The sequence below is a fragment of the Pelobates fuscus genome, chromosome 1, assembly GCF_036172605.1.
Source record: "Pelobates fuscus isolate aPelFus1 chromosome 1, aPelFus1.pri, whole genome shotgun sequence".
NCBI classification, from domain to species: domain Eukaryota; kingdom Metazoa; phylum Chordata; class Amphibia; order Anura; family Pelobatidae; genus Pelobates; species Pelobates fuscus.
The window spans coordinates 464,906,875-464,919,389 of record NC_086317.1 but is presented as its reverse complement, the minus strand read 5'-3'; the positions used below and the strand labels follow the sequence as shown (position 1 = coordinate 464,919,389).

Below are 12,515 nucleotides of genomic sequence, written 5' to 3'. Positions count from 1 at the left end.
TGACAAATCGCTTGAAACTGAATGCACAAGTCTATTAGTTTATTTGATTTACATTGATTATCACTTTGCTATCACTTCCCTAACGGGACACTATAGTCACCCAGAACAACTACAACTTAATGTAGTTTCTCTGGTGTAACTAGAAACCACGGGGCCCCGGTGAGAGAAATTCCTGGGGCCCCCCATACGTCTACACCCCACCACCTCCCCATACGTCTATCCTCACCCTCCCATACGTTCCCCCCCCAAACACATGCAGACACATACACATGCAGACACACATATGCAGAGGCACACACAGACATGCACATCCAGGCACGCATACATACAGACACATACACACATACATACATACAGACACATACAAACACACACACAGACAGACATACACACATATACAGACATATATACAAAATGTTTTAGTCACCCTCCTGTTTCCTACATTTAGATGCAGGAGGGTGACTTTCCCTGGGATCCAGTAGCTCATCCTGATGGGAGTCAGAGTTCCCACTCTGACTCCCTCTTCTCCTTCCTCCTCCCGCGTGGCTCACGGTGTAAGCTGGGAGTAGTGACCGGGGCTGTCACTTCCTCCCAGCTCTGATGTAATCTTGTGGGGCCTGGTTGCGCTGTTAAAGCGCCACAGCGCTGAACGGGCCCCTGGAAATTCATTGCCATCGGGCGGCCCTAACAGCATGGGCCACCATGGTCCCTTTCAATGCGGCCCCGGCGGTTACTTAGCCAGTGGGAACCACTGCCGCAGTTGTCAGTGATTGGAGTGACGGATCCTGTCGCAGCTGCGACCGCGGTAGTTCTGCCACTTGGTGTATATAGCCTTCCCTGCAGGCTTTTTTTTTTTTTAGTGTAAACACTGACTTCCTGGGTCAGTGCTGCACAGTGGGCTTTCAGCATCTTCATGCTGTCCATGGAGATGTTGAACGCTCCCCTTAGAGATGCACTGATTAAATGCATTTCTATGAGGAGAGTCTGATTGGCGCATCGAAGCATTTTATCGCGCACGCGCAATAGCCTCTCAATGCTTACTTATGGGAAATTTGATGATCTCTGCCAAGGAGTTGCAAGCAGAAGGGGCCAGCCGCGGCAAGATTGGTGCAGTGCTGGAACAAATGTGAGTTTAAACACCTTTTTTAAAGAGTGCAAGGGAGGCCGGGACCCCAAATACCTATTTTACCACTATGGTGTCAGGAATACATTGTTTATGTTCCTGACACTACAGTGTTCTTTTTTTTAAAAAAAAAATTAATTTTATTAAGTTTTCCATAAATGAGCATAAATGTGCTTATCCTGTCATGAAATTTGCAACTCTTTCACCTATATTGTAGAATGTTGTAATGATACTCTACCAACAGGTGGCGATAGAGGTAACTGGTACCTTTTTGTAGTGAATATATTACATAGGCACCTGCAGAAAGAGTACAGGTTTTACTTGAAACAAAAGTAAAAGTTTGACCTTTAGTGGCCTTTCTTCTAGATCCTAATTAATTTAAAAATATTCTGTTCCTTTCCAACACTGTAGCAATGCTTTATTTGTAACTGTTACAAGTTCTACAGAAATTTAAAGTACACCATGGTATAATATGTCTGACACCGTACTGTGATCATAACATAATAAAGTATTCATTAGAGCAGGGTAGAAAATGTCATGTTTCCTGTCTTGGGAATTATAAGAAATATCTTGTCCCTCCAGTAATTTTCATGCAAAATGTGCGTGGAATCTTAATATTAATTTTTAAGAATTACAGCTGAACTTTGGAAGGGGCGCTGTCTTGCTTAAGAACATAACAAATTACTATGAAAATAATTTTAGGAATAAACTGTGCTGGTCTAATAAAATGTATAGCTTTGCAGACATACTGATATTTTTTTATTTTTTTGTGTATTTCAATTTCCGGTGACTTGAAACACAAGTTGCGAAAAGTAGGCCGAAACAAGACAAAATGTTAATAAAGCCGAATTGGGATACTTTTGTAACAGAGCTATTTCTGTCCAAATTTTGCTGTTTGATTTATAATTAATGCATTAAAAAGCACCTATATCTGCCAATTGATGGATGCATTAAGGTTTTTTTTTTTTAATGTTATTTACATCCCACAGCTCTTAGTACATACATTGAGTAACAGGTATCACAACAACAAATTCTGACTGACAGGTTAAAGTTACTAAAGCTATAGTTAGTTTTGGGAGGTCTACCCACATCGATACCATGTGTAAGGCAAAATAAGGGAGTTTATAGCGATATATGAAATGTATTCAATGCAGCTCGCATACTTTATTTATATGGGTGTGTACCAAATAATACACAGGTATATTTAATAACAGGTTTCAACCTAATTACATAAGAGCTTAATCTGCAGATGTTTAAAAGGAGCTAATTAATGTAATGATATCTTCTGAGCACTGTAGCAAGATGGTAAAATAATTACTGAATTCTCATTATAACAAAGTTTAGTCCAGTAACTCTTGTGATTTTTTTTAAATTCCAGAATAATAAAAACTGATATATAAATTTAAAGTTGTATAAACCCATCTGTGTAGCAGATACACCAACACGTTAGCAGCGGTAAACTTGAAAAAATATCTTAACTCAGCTGTTGTCAAAACTTGGCCATTTCAGCCTAAACTTTCCGAAAATTAGATTTTTGGTTCATGGCAATTCGGTGTTTCATGCACATGCCAGTATTTGCTTATATTTGGTAAAGTTATGATTAAAATGTTAGCTATTCTGAAATGTGTGTAAATGTGGCTAACATAAAACATTAAAAGAAGAGAAAAAGGGTTAGCGCTAAAACCAGAACAAGGCAGCAACTTTAAAAGGGAATCCCTCAAAACCCTTAAAACACAATGAAAAAAAATAAACGTTAAAAGCTGCGCCACTAAAAAAATAAATAAGTTAGGGAGCCTGGGACTGAACCCGACCAGACGCCATCTCTGTTAGCTCCCGTCCGAAACGAGCGAAACCGGGTAAAACCTGCCCACCAACCCGCAGTAAATTACCTCCGAGGCCTCGCACCGACTCAGGGCACAACGGGGAACGGGCGGATGCCCTTCTTTCAACCCCCGAAGACCGGGAAGGCAAAGCGCCGAACCAAGGCCTGCTACTCACAGGCCCTCTGCTCCCTGGAGACTCTCCTCGACGACTACCGGGGCTACCACGATCCGGGAGACGGAGAGGTGAGCTCAACAGCACCGACACACACCTCTGCGACAATGAGACGCCGCACACAAAAAGGTCAGCAGCACATGCCGGCAGAACAACCCGATATCGGGGAAATGCTGCAACGCCAGTCGCAAACCAAGATGGCGGCGGAGGCAGCCTCTCATACTCCAACGAGGCCTATCTCACCAGCCCCAACCCCGGCCCGGCACAGCACTGAACTACCAGCCCTTCAAACCATAGGGGAACATAATTTGGCTACCAAGCAAGACCTCCAACACTGGATGAACGAAATCCAGACATTATTAGCCAAAGATATAGGCACTATAAAAGCTGAAGTGCGCCAAAACACCGAAAATATAGGTGCAGTGACGGAGAAAGTAACGGCAACCAACAACGAGATCATACAGCTTAAAGAGGCAGTGCACACCCTGCAAGCAGCCCACCAGGCGCTAACGGTGCAGGTCTCAAACCAAGGGGATCGCCTGCGCCGCAACCACATAAAGCTCCGCGGAGTGCCCACGACAATTACTCAGACCGAGTTACCGCACTTTCTTAGGAGGCTACTGGCTACAATCCTACCACCAACGACAGCCCGGAAAATCACTTTGGAGAGTTTCTACCGGCTCCCAGCTGGACCCAACTCACCACCCACAGAAGCCAGAGACATTATCCTGTGTTGCGCCACGACACAGGATAAAATCACTATCATGTCGGCAGTGAAGGGCAAGACGCCCCTGACATTTGAGAACGCACAACTTCTTTTCTTCCAAGACCTGACTAGGGCAACGCTGCAGTGGCGGAAAACTTTGTACGAACTAACTAGCCGCCTGAGACGTGCTGGAATACAATATCGCTGGGGGGCGCCCAGAGTTGTGACATTCACCCACGACGGCACCACCTACAAGGTCACATCTGAGACCGAAATCCCCACTATACTCACCACACTGGGTCTCACCAACCTTCCCACACCTGGAACAGCGAATGACGCGTCTCAGATGGGACATCCTGCCACGACGAGCCCATTTACACCTCGATCCCAAGGAAGCGCATCCTCAACGCCTTGACAGGGACTGTATATCTCGGCTAGCCATGGCCGAAACAACCTCTCGGGACTCAGAGAGAGATTTCGGGCACTGATATGTCCCCGTGACAGATGCTACAGTAGTTCACTAAATGTTATTTGTTTTATGTTTGGCTTATACATGTCCACATGCAGTAGACAACAAAGTCGGGTTCACTAGTCAACTCGTACCACACACTACCGAACTCACTCCCCCCCCCCCCACATGCCCCTGGGTTAAGGGCAACCACTAACATGCAACTACACCTTAGTCCCCCATTTTTAAATAGCACGGCACTCTTAGCTCATACAAGGGCACATAGACAAAATCTACCTCCCTTGGTACATACACCACATTAGCCAAAAGCAACAGTGACGCAACACCAGAGGAGACATGACACTTCCATAGGGTGACACACCATCGCTTACCATACCCAAAGCCAACAGAAGAGAAGCACGTGCTGCAACCTGTTATAACAATGTAATGTAACCTGTTTAAAAAATTATAAAATGTGTGCATATCTATGTGACAGAGAAATTAACCAATTTCCTATTTTACCATGTACAATGCAAAACTCTTGTCGCTGATATTGAAATGTAACCTAGCACATCTAAAATAAAGAATTTAAAAATAAATAAATAAATAAATAAGTTAATAAAATAGTCCAGATAAAAGGGAAAGTCCAAGTAAAATAAGTAAAGCCCTAGCTGGGTAAATCTTCTTTAGGTAGGATAGTCTATACAATACTGGATGGAGAACGGTGTCCTCGTTGTCCTTCCGCAGGTAAATCCAATAATATGAAAAGATAAAGCAAATATCCAAAATAGTGTAATATATTCACTAAAGTGTGACAAATTAAGAAAGAAAAGTATAGCACTCACATTTGGTAGAGCTATAACTAGCTCTAGTGTGGAACGCGTACAGCGGTTTAGATCCCCGCTTGTAGGATATACTGCAGCTTTTTCTTTTCTTCAAAGGAAAAAATGCCACTCAAAGAGAATATTCTTTTCATATTATTGGATTTACCTGCGGAAGGACAACAAGGAGTTTGGTGAAAAACCCTACAAAATAATTCTATATTTTTAGATTATGTGGGCTTTCATATAACAAAATAAACATTTATATATTGTAACTGTTTTGTTTTTTTAGTTTAATACTGGCATCAATTTATTATTATAAATATTTCTTTCTTCAGTTTTGTAATTTGACAATATTGTTTACACTCAAATGTTAAATTACTAACATTATTATTACTTTTTATTATTTTTATCATTTTATTATTTTGTAATTTGCCAATATTGCTTTTTATCATTCATATGTTTCCTATTGAGGTTTCGCACCATTTATGAGCAGCTGCATCTCATTTTACTTCCCCATATATTTACCACAATAAGCACTGTGTGCAATCCTTAAACTCCCAAAATAGTTTTATTTAATGACAGCCATAACATCATTGCCATGAAAAATGAAAACACATCCAGCATTAAATGTTATTTTTTTTTTAAATTACACTTTTTGTGTTTTTAAGTTTAAATTGTAACCTTTTGTGACTTAAAGTGACCAGTGCAGGCATGTAGGGGTTAATGTCCTGCTGATGCCACGCCCACATTTGGATATGGGTGTGGCCAATGTGTGCTGCTCTGGGAAACACTACTAGCTAGTTTCCTGCTTCCTAAAACAGCTGTGGCTGAGACAAGAGGAGACATCAGGCACTGGATCCAGGCTATGATGAAGGGAAAAAGTGATCAGTCAGCAGCACAGTGACTTTACTGTGTGCTCAGACAGAGGGGGACTGTGCAGCCTGGACCCTCTCAGAGACCCCCTTTTTTATTTATTCGGATGGCACTAGATTAGAAAGACAAGATTTCCTGCTTATTTACATAGTTGCTATTTTGTTTCTTGGATTGACAGCTACAAAAGAGAGAGAGGGGGAAAAAATTAGACATCATCACTCTTGAATGACAGATTTGGACAAAGCTGTCCCCTTCTTATCACACAGGATGAGTGGAGGAGAAGTGGTCTATTCTGGCTGGCTCAGGAAATCTCCCCCTGAGAAGAAGTTAAGGCGATATGTAAGTAAATAAGGGGGCACTTTGCAGGACATCACATGGGGTGGGCATTGTTTATTGGATCTGCAGGGTGGCTGCACCTACTGTGTGTTGCAGGGCTGGGCAAAGCTCAATCACTCAGTTATTGGATCTCCAACTCCCAGCATTCTCAGCCAGAATAGTGGGTGCTTTAAATTTCCAACAGGGTTTGGAAAACCTTGAGGTTTAAAACCTTGGTGATTGTCTGTCTGTGTATATGTGTTCTAGAGATAGATGTGCAAGGAATCTGTTGCTGGGAGTTGGAGTGGAGGTGTGAGGCTGCCTAGCCCAGGTTTTTTGTGTTAATCTGTGAAATAGTGCAGTGGGAGCATTCTGACCGAGGATAATGGGAGTTGGGCTGCCTGGATCCATGTAGGCTTCCAAGCAGCCCATCCCTGAGTTGTCTTGTTTGTCTCCTTGAGGAGGTAGAGGTTCTGTTGGGTGTTGCTGGCTGAGGGTGTTGTGGGTTAGTGGAGTTACCAAGCCCCGGTGTATTGTTTTGGTTGTGAGAGCAGGTGCAACAGCTCTGCGAGGGAGTGGGGGTGGATGAGGGCTGTACCTGTGACAGGTGCACAGGACTGACATAGTAAATACAGGGAGGTCCATCCATTAACCCCTACCATGCCACCTCAGGCTAACCAGCCCTGCACTGTGCCCTGAGACCCGGCATGGAAAGGGTTAATGTGTCCCTTTTCCTATTGTTGCCGTTTTTGGATGCCCTGGTACTGGTTCCAGAGGACAGCATGCAAAGTTGGTGCAGTTGGGTGGGGTTTGCAACCTTCACTCCCCTTCAGAGTCCTAGTTAGGGTGTATTAACCCTATAAGTGCCAGATCCAACTACATGCACATGGTTTAACTCTTATTCCCCCAGAGTCTAATTCATTATAGTTTTAACCTGTTATTTCCACGGTTATAGATAATTGTGTACAATGTTACCCTCCTGCTTGTCCAGCCGGGTCTGTTCGGCTGCTGGTGCATGTTTGTGTAACAATGTATCATTCCATGTATAGTATAAAATAGTATCCCCTGAGATTAACCCTCTGAATTCCCGAAGGTGCTCGAAGGGTTAATACTATTTGATTGTCTTTTGTTTATTTGGGAAGATGTGTGAACATCACATTCATTTCCACTGTCTATCTGTCCGGCACTGAAGAGGTTAATTGTATATCAAGGTTATTACTCTGCAATACCCCAGGCCAGGAAGATGATCACTTGCTGTTGGGGAGATTAGGGCTGTCTCCTGTGCATGGCTGCACTATTCTGGGAATATACATTTTATTACCCTTACACTGCCTCACTTTCCCCATTATCACCAGGACACACTTTATATTCACCGAAAGCTGGGCTGGTACCCTGATTAACCCCTGACATGACACAGATAAAATCATCAATCCTATCCCAAGCTCAATCAGAAAAAATCAGCCTAGTTCTTGTATTTCTTGGCAATTGGCATTAACCATTCACTTGCCAGAAATCACTGCAGTATTGCACACAGGCATCTTCTCTACATCTGGAGAGCTGAGGCTGCCTATCCTGTCCCTGGCTGAGGGTGATGGGTGATGATGAGCTACATACAGTTAATGCTATTTTGTTGTCATTCAGTGAGTCTTGGACTTGCCCTAGATTGGTAAAATGAACTGGCTATAAATAAGGTGAAAGTGAGAGTGTGGTTTAAAGAGAGGGGAGGAGGGGGTAAGTGAATATTTGAGCACTTCTATATGCTTGATAACAAATGTGTGTATCAAATATCCCAGTTTATTATTAATGTAAAGGGGGCAGCATGCTGTCATAGTGTTCTCTAAACTAGAAGAACTGATGACATTCTAAGCAGAATTAATTTGTGCCTTTATATTCCTGGCAAATGGCCCTGATCTGCAGACAGTGCTTTTGATTTTATATCATATGCTTTAACTTAAAAATTTGAACCATTTGAATTCCAGAGGTGTGATCAAAGCATTGCAAAGTTATGTTTCTTTGAGGGTTAAAGCCATATTATGTGTCAATCATTAAATTATTAACTCGACTTTGTGTTTTCATTATTTTAGAATTTACCTGCTGTAATTCAGAGAATATTAGTCTTAATTCATTTCCAAATGGTTAACTGTAGACATAACTTTTTTATTTTTTTATTTATTTATTTTTAAGACAAAAATAGCCAAACTAAAATCATAACTGTCTTAAAGGATATTTCCATTCAGCAGTTGTCATAAAATGTGAATTCACTGCAATTCACAGTTGAACATAATTCCTCTCTTCGTGGGATTATAGTCAGGTGAATTGGCAATTGTTGACAAAGTAGCTAAATTATTATTATTATTATTATTATTTTTATTATTATCATAGCGCCATCAGATTCCGTAGTGCTTTACAATGGGTGGACCAACAGACATGTAATTGTAACCAGACAACTGGACGTACAGGAACAGAGAGGTGGAGGTCGCTGCTCAATGAGCTTACATTCTAAAAGAAATATGTGGGATTTTCTTTAATACACTCATGAGTTGAAAATTCATGCCAAAGTAGTTGAGTTGAAATGAAAAGTATTTTAATCTGGCCCGTATTTAGCCCTTTTTTTTTTTTTTTTTTTTGTGTTATATGCACCATCCTAAATGAAGCCTCGTGCATCTTTGCAGATATATATTCAAAAATGTGTTGGGAGAGGTGATTTGTTTTTATTTTTTATTTAAATCTTGTCTGCTTAATTTGCCCTTGCAGAGCAGAGCATTGTGATTTAACCTGGGATTGAAGCCAACTGCAGAGTGCCTTGTGATGTCATTATAATACACTAACCGGAGCACGTGTTACAGCATAGTAGGACACTAATATAAGTGCATGATGACGTTGCAGTTTACTAAAACATCTCAGAAATAGTAATATATAAATTCAGTCTCCCTGCTCCAATGTGCCGTTTGGTGTTTAAAAAAAAATATATAAATATATATATCTTTAATAATAAAGTAGTTTAAAATAAATGAAAAAATATTGAAAAGGGAAAAAAATATATATTGCAACATTTTCCCCCCAAAAAACTCAAAATTATTAATAAGTTACTAAAACTATAAATTATATAGGGAAAGGCTCTGAGCCTGGTAGGCATATAGTCCCAAGCGCCGGAATACCAAATGTTCTAATCCCATCTCTTGTTAAGTGAACATAAAACATTTGACAGTTTTATATCATTTTTTTTTTTTTTTTCGTCCGAGAAATAACATTGTGCACATTCTGTGCCACAAATTCCGTCTCTGGAAATATTTTCCAGTAACATCAATAAGACTAAGGTTAAAGCCCTAAAGCAAAATTAAAAGTGAAAGAGGGAAAAGAAACAACAAGTTGAAATAGCATAGTGTGTAGACCTATGATCGACATAACTTCTATCTCCCTAACCAGAAGAAACATACAAGATTTTACAAGTTCCATACTTTATAATTAAACTTAGGGGACCGCTTAGATGGATAGTAAGTCCTTCCCTTCACACCTCAACCAGTGTCCAGTAGGTACAGTGTGAACTGACACAATTTCGGATAAGTTTTGTGTTTCAAAGGAATTTAGGGCTGAATGCCAACTTCAACCGTTTATTAATTGCACACTAGTAGGGTTAATTACTAAAGTGAGAATTCAAAATGAACTTCAAATTTCAAGAGATCAAAGTAGCCAGACTGTTTTCAGTTTGGCTACCCTGGCCTTAACCCCTTAAGGACCAAACTTCTGGAATAAAAGGGAATCATGACATGTCACACACGTCATGTGTCCTTAAGGGGTTAAACTTGAAATTCCCAGAACCCAGCATTAATCGCAGCTTATATAGGATTAACACTGTGTGTACCAGAGCTGTTGGTTTCCTAAGCCAGGGGTAGGCAACCTTTGACGCTCTAGATGCTGTGGACTACATCTATCGTGATGCTTTATGGGAAATGTAGTCCACAACATCTGAAGATTGCCTACCCCTGGCCTAGTTCATTGGTTGCTAACCTTGGCATTCCAAGTACTTAAGGACTACTTTCAATATGAGGTTCAGACATCCATAGGACTAGTCGAGCACCATTTGAATTGTTTGTTGCTCCTTGTATATACTCTGTAACAAGTTCATCTGCATTTCCAATAATTAGAACTTCCCAAGTGCAACTATCACATCCAGAGAAGTGACGGTTCCTTGTTTCTTCCCCCTCCGTAAATGTTGTTGGTGTTTACTGGAGTGAACAGAGATGTGCAGGTTAAAAATATATATATTTTTTTTATTTAAAAAAGCAACAACTTACCTCTCCTGTAGCATGTTTTCCACCCCATGATGCCTTGGGTGTGTGCATATGTGATGAGACATCTGATGGAGAAACCTTTGTACAGCTTAATGAAGTGGTCTGGGTGCCAGGTCCAGCTAGGATTAACCCTTTCTTCTATAAACATAGCTTAATTTCTGTTGGTCCAGTTATTTCACAAAGATGCATTGTAAATCCAAACTTGAACATGAGAATCTATTAATCATTCTGTGCTCCCGGATGTATCCTCCCGATCCACGTGTCCTTCATAACATTCCCAATGCTAGCTGTTATCATATCACCCAGAGATTCTCTTCCTGAGCAGGCTGTATATTGCCCTATCCCCTATGTGTGCAATTTCTGTGTTTTTTAAATAGACCCTTAAAAAAAGCGGGCCTTCACAATACATTACCATCAACAAGAAACTGTCTAGCTGATAATATTCCAGGAAACAATGTGATTTAATTGTATCGCACACAGATACATACTCCTCACTCATCCACTCTGCATATTACAGGTTGACCATGTATTCACAACCCTAGAAAGATATAAAATATTGCTATTTTCACTCAGATCTTCTTATCTCCTGCTCTGTAAAGTTAACTTTATTCACACATAGGGGGCTCCTGCAAAATCTCTATTGCTAATAATAGAGCAACAGATAATTCAACCTAAATTAAACAGAATGTGCAATAAAGGAAGTATAAACATTACATGACTCTTTACAGGAAGTGTTTAGAAAGGCTGTGTAAGTCACATGCAGGGAGGTGTGGCTAGGGCTGCATAAACAAAGTGATTTAACTCCTAAATGGCAGGGAATTGAGCAGTGAAACTACAGGGGGCATGCTCTATATACCAAAGTCACTTCAGTTATGAGAATCAATTTTACATACCTGTCCGTCCTTCCCTCTGTAAACGGCTCCCTCTGTCTGATGCCTTTCTTTATCTCTCTCTGGTAAACTGAGTTTGTGATCCCTTGTATCAAGCTTGTTAAAATTATTGATGCTGTATAAATAAAACATTGTTACAGCTCTCTTTACTTACATTTACTATAATGAAATAAATCATGTTTCCTATCTGCAAATTGGTGGCAAACAAGAAAGTATTCTTGAATTATTTAGTATCCTCCCTTATATTTAATTTCTCAGAATCTTCTTTCATTACAGGAGAGGCACTCATCCAGCAATATGTTAAATTGGGAATATCCTTTCTTATTGGGTGTTACATTTTCACTGTTTGAACAATGGCCTCCAAGAATCAAAAGGAGCAAAGAGAACTATTTGAGTGTTAGTAGAGTGTGAATTATAAATAATTATCTAGCCTTTTTCACCCAGAGTCTAGTCAATCTGAACCCCAGCCAAGTTCATTACTAGACTGGTTACAGAGTTCTATCATCCCCTAAAGCAAGCATACGGCCACCTTTGCACTTTGCTGTCCAGGCCTACTTTTATTGCAGTGCTATCCTCAATCCATGAAGTTATCAAATTACAGAAATGTTGTCAGTTGATGTCAACCACCACTGCAGCATGACATATCTGGTGATCTACAAACCAGCCAGAAGTTAGGATTTTAATTCATGAACCACTTTTGAGCCAAAACTATGTGCCCCCACCATTTCCCACTTGACTGTGACCAAGAAGAGCCTGCTCAATGGGAAGGACCCCCAAAGTAGGGGGTACATCTACTCTGTATGCGTTGGGGTACCTTCAGTCAATGGTGCCCTCATAGAACATTTGTTATAGTCCACATGCTGCCCTTCACTCAGAAGAAAGCTATAATGTCCACATTGTAAAGATTTCCAACATTACCTCCCTTAATTTTAATTATATATTTTTTTCCGTAATCATGACTAAAGTAGCTTTCCTAGTCCTCTGCTTTGCTGTAAAAACCTTCAGACATTCTTTTGAAGGAATTTTATGAATTAAATTGCTAAAACACG

At 40.6% G+C, this 12,515-nt stretch overlaps 1 protein-coding gene across 1 annotated transcript in view; it reads left to right on the top strand.

Annotated features, from left to right (window-relative positions):
• The first annotated feature begins 5,946 nt into the window (after positions 1–5,946).
• GAB2 (GRB2 associated binding protein 2) overlaps positions 5,947–12,515 on the top strand; it is a 203,183-nt gene continuing 196,614 nt past the window's right edge. Inside the window, exon 1 of the mRNA XM_063444962.1 lies at positions 5,947–6,308. Within this exon, the coding sequence (XP_063301032.1) occupies positions 6,195–6,308 (114 nt within the window). The 5' untranslated portion in view covers positions 5,947–6,194. The remainder of the gene's footprint in view (positions 6,309–12,515) is intronic.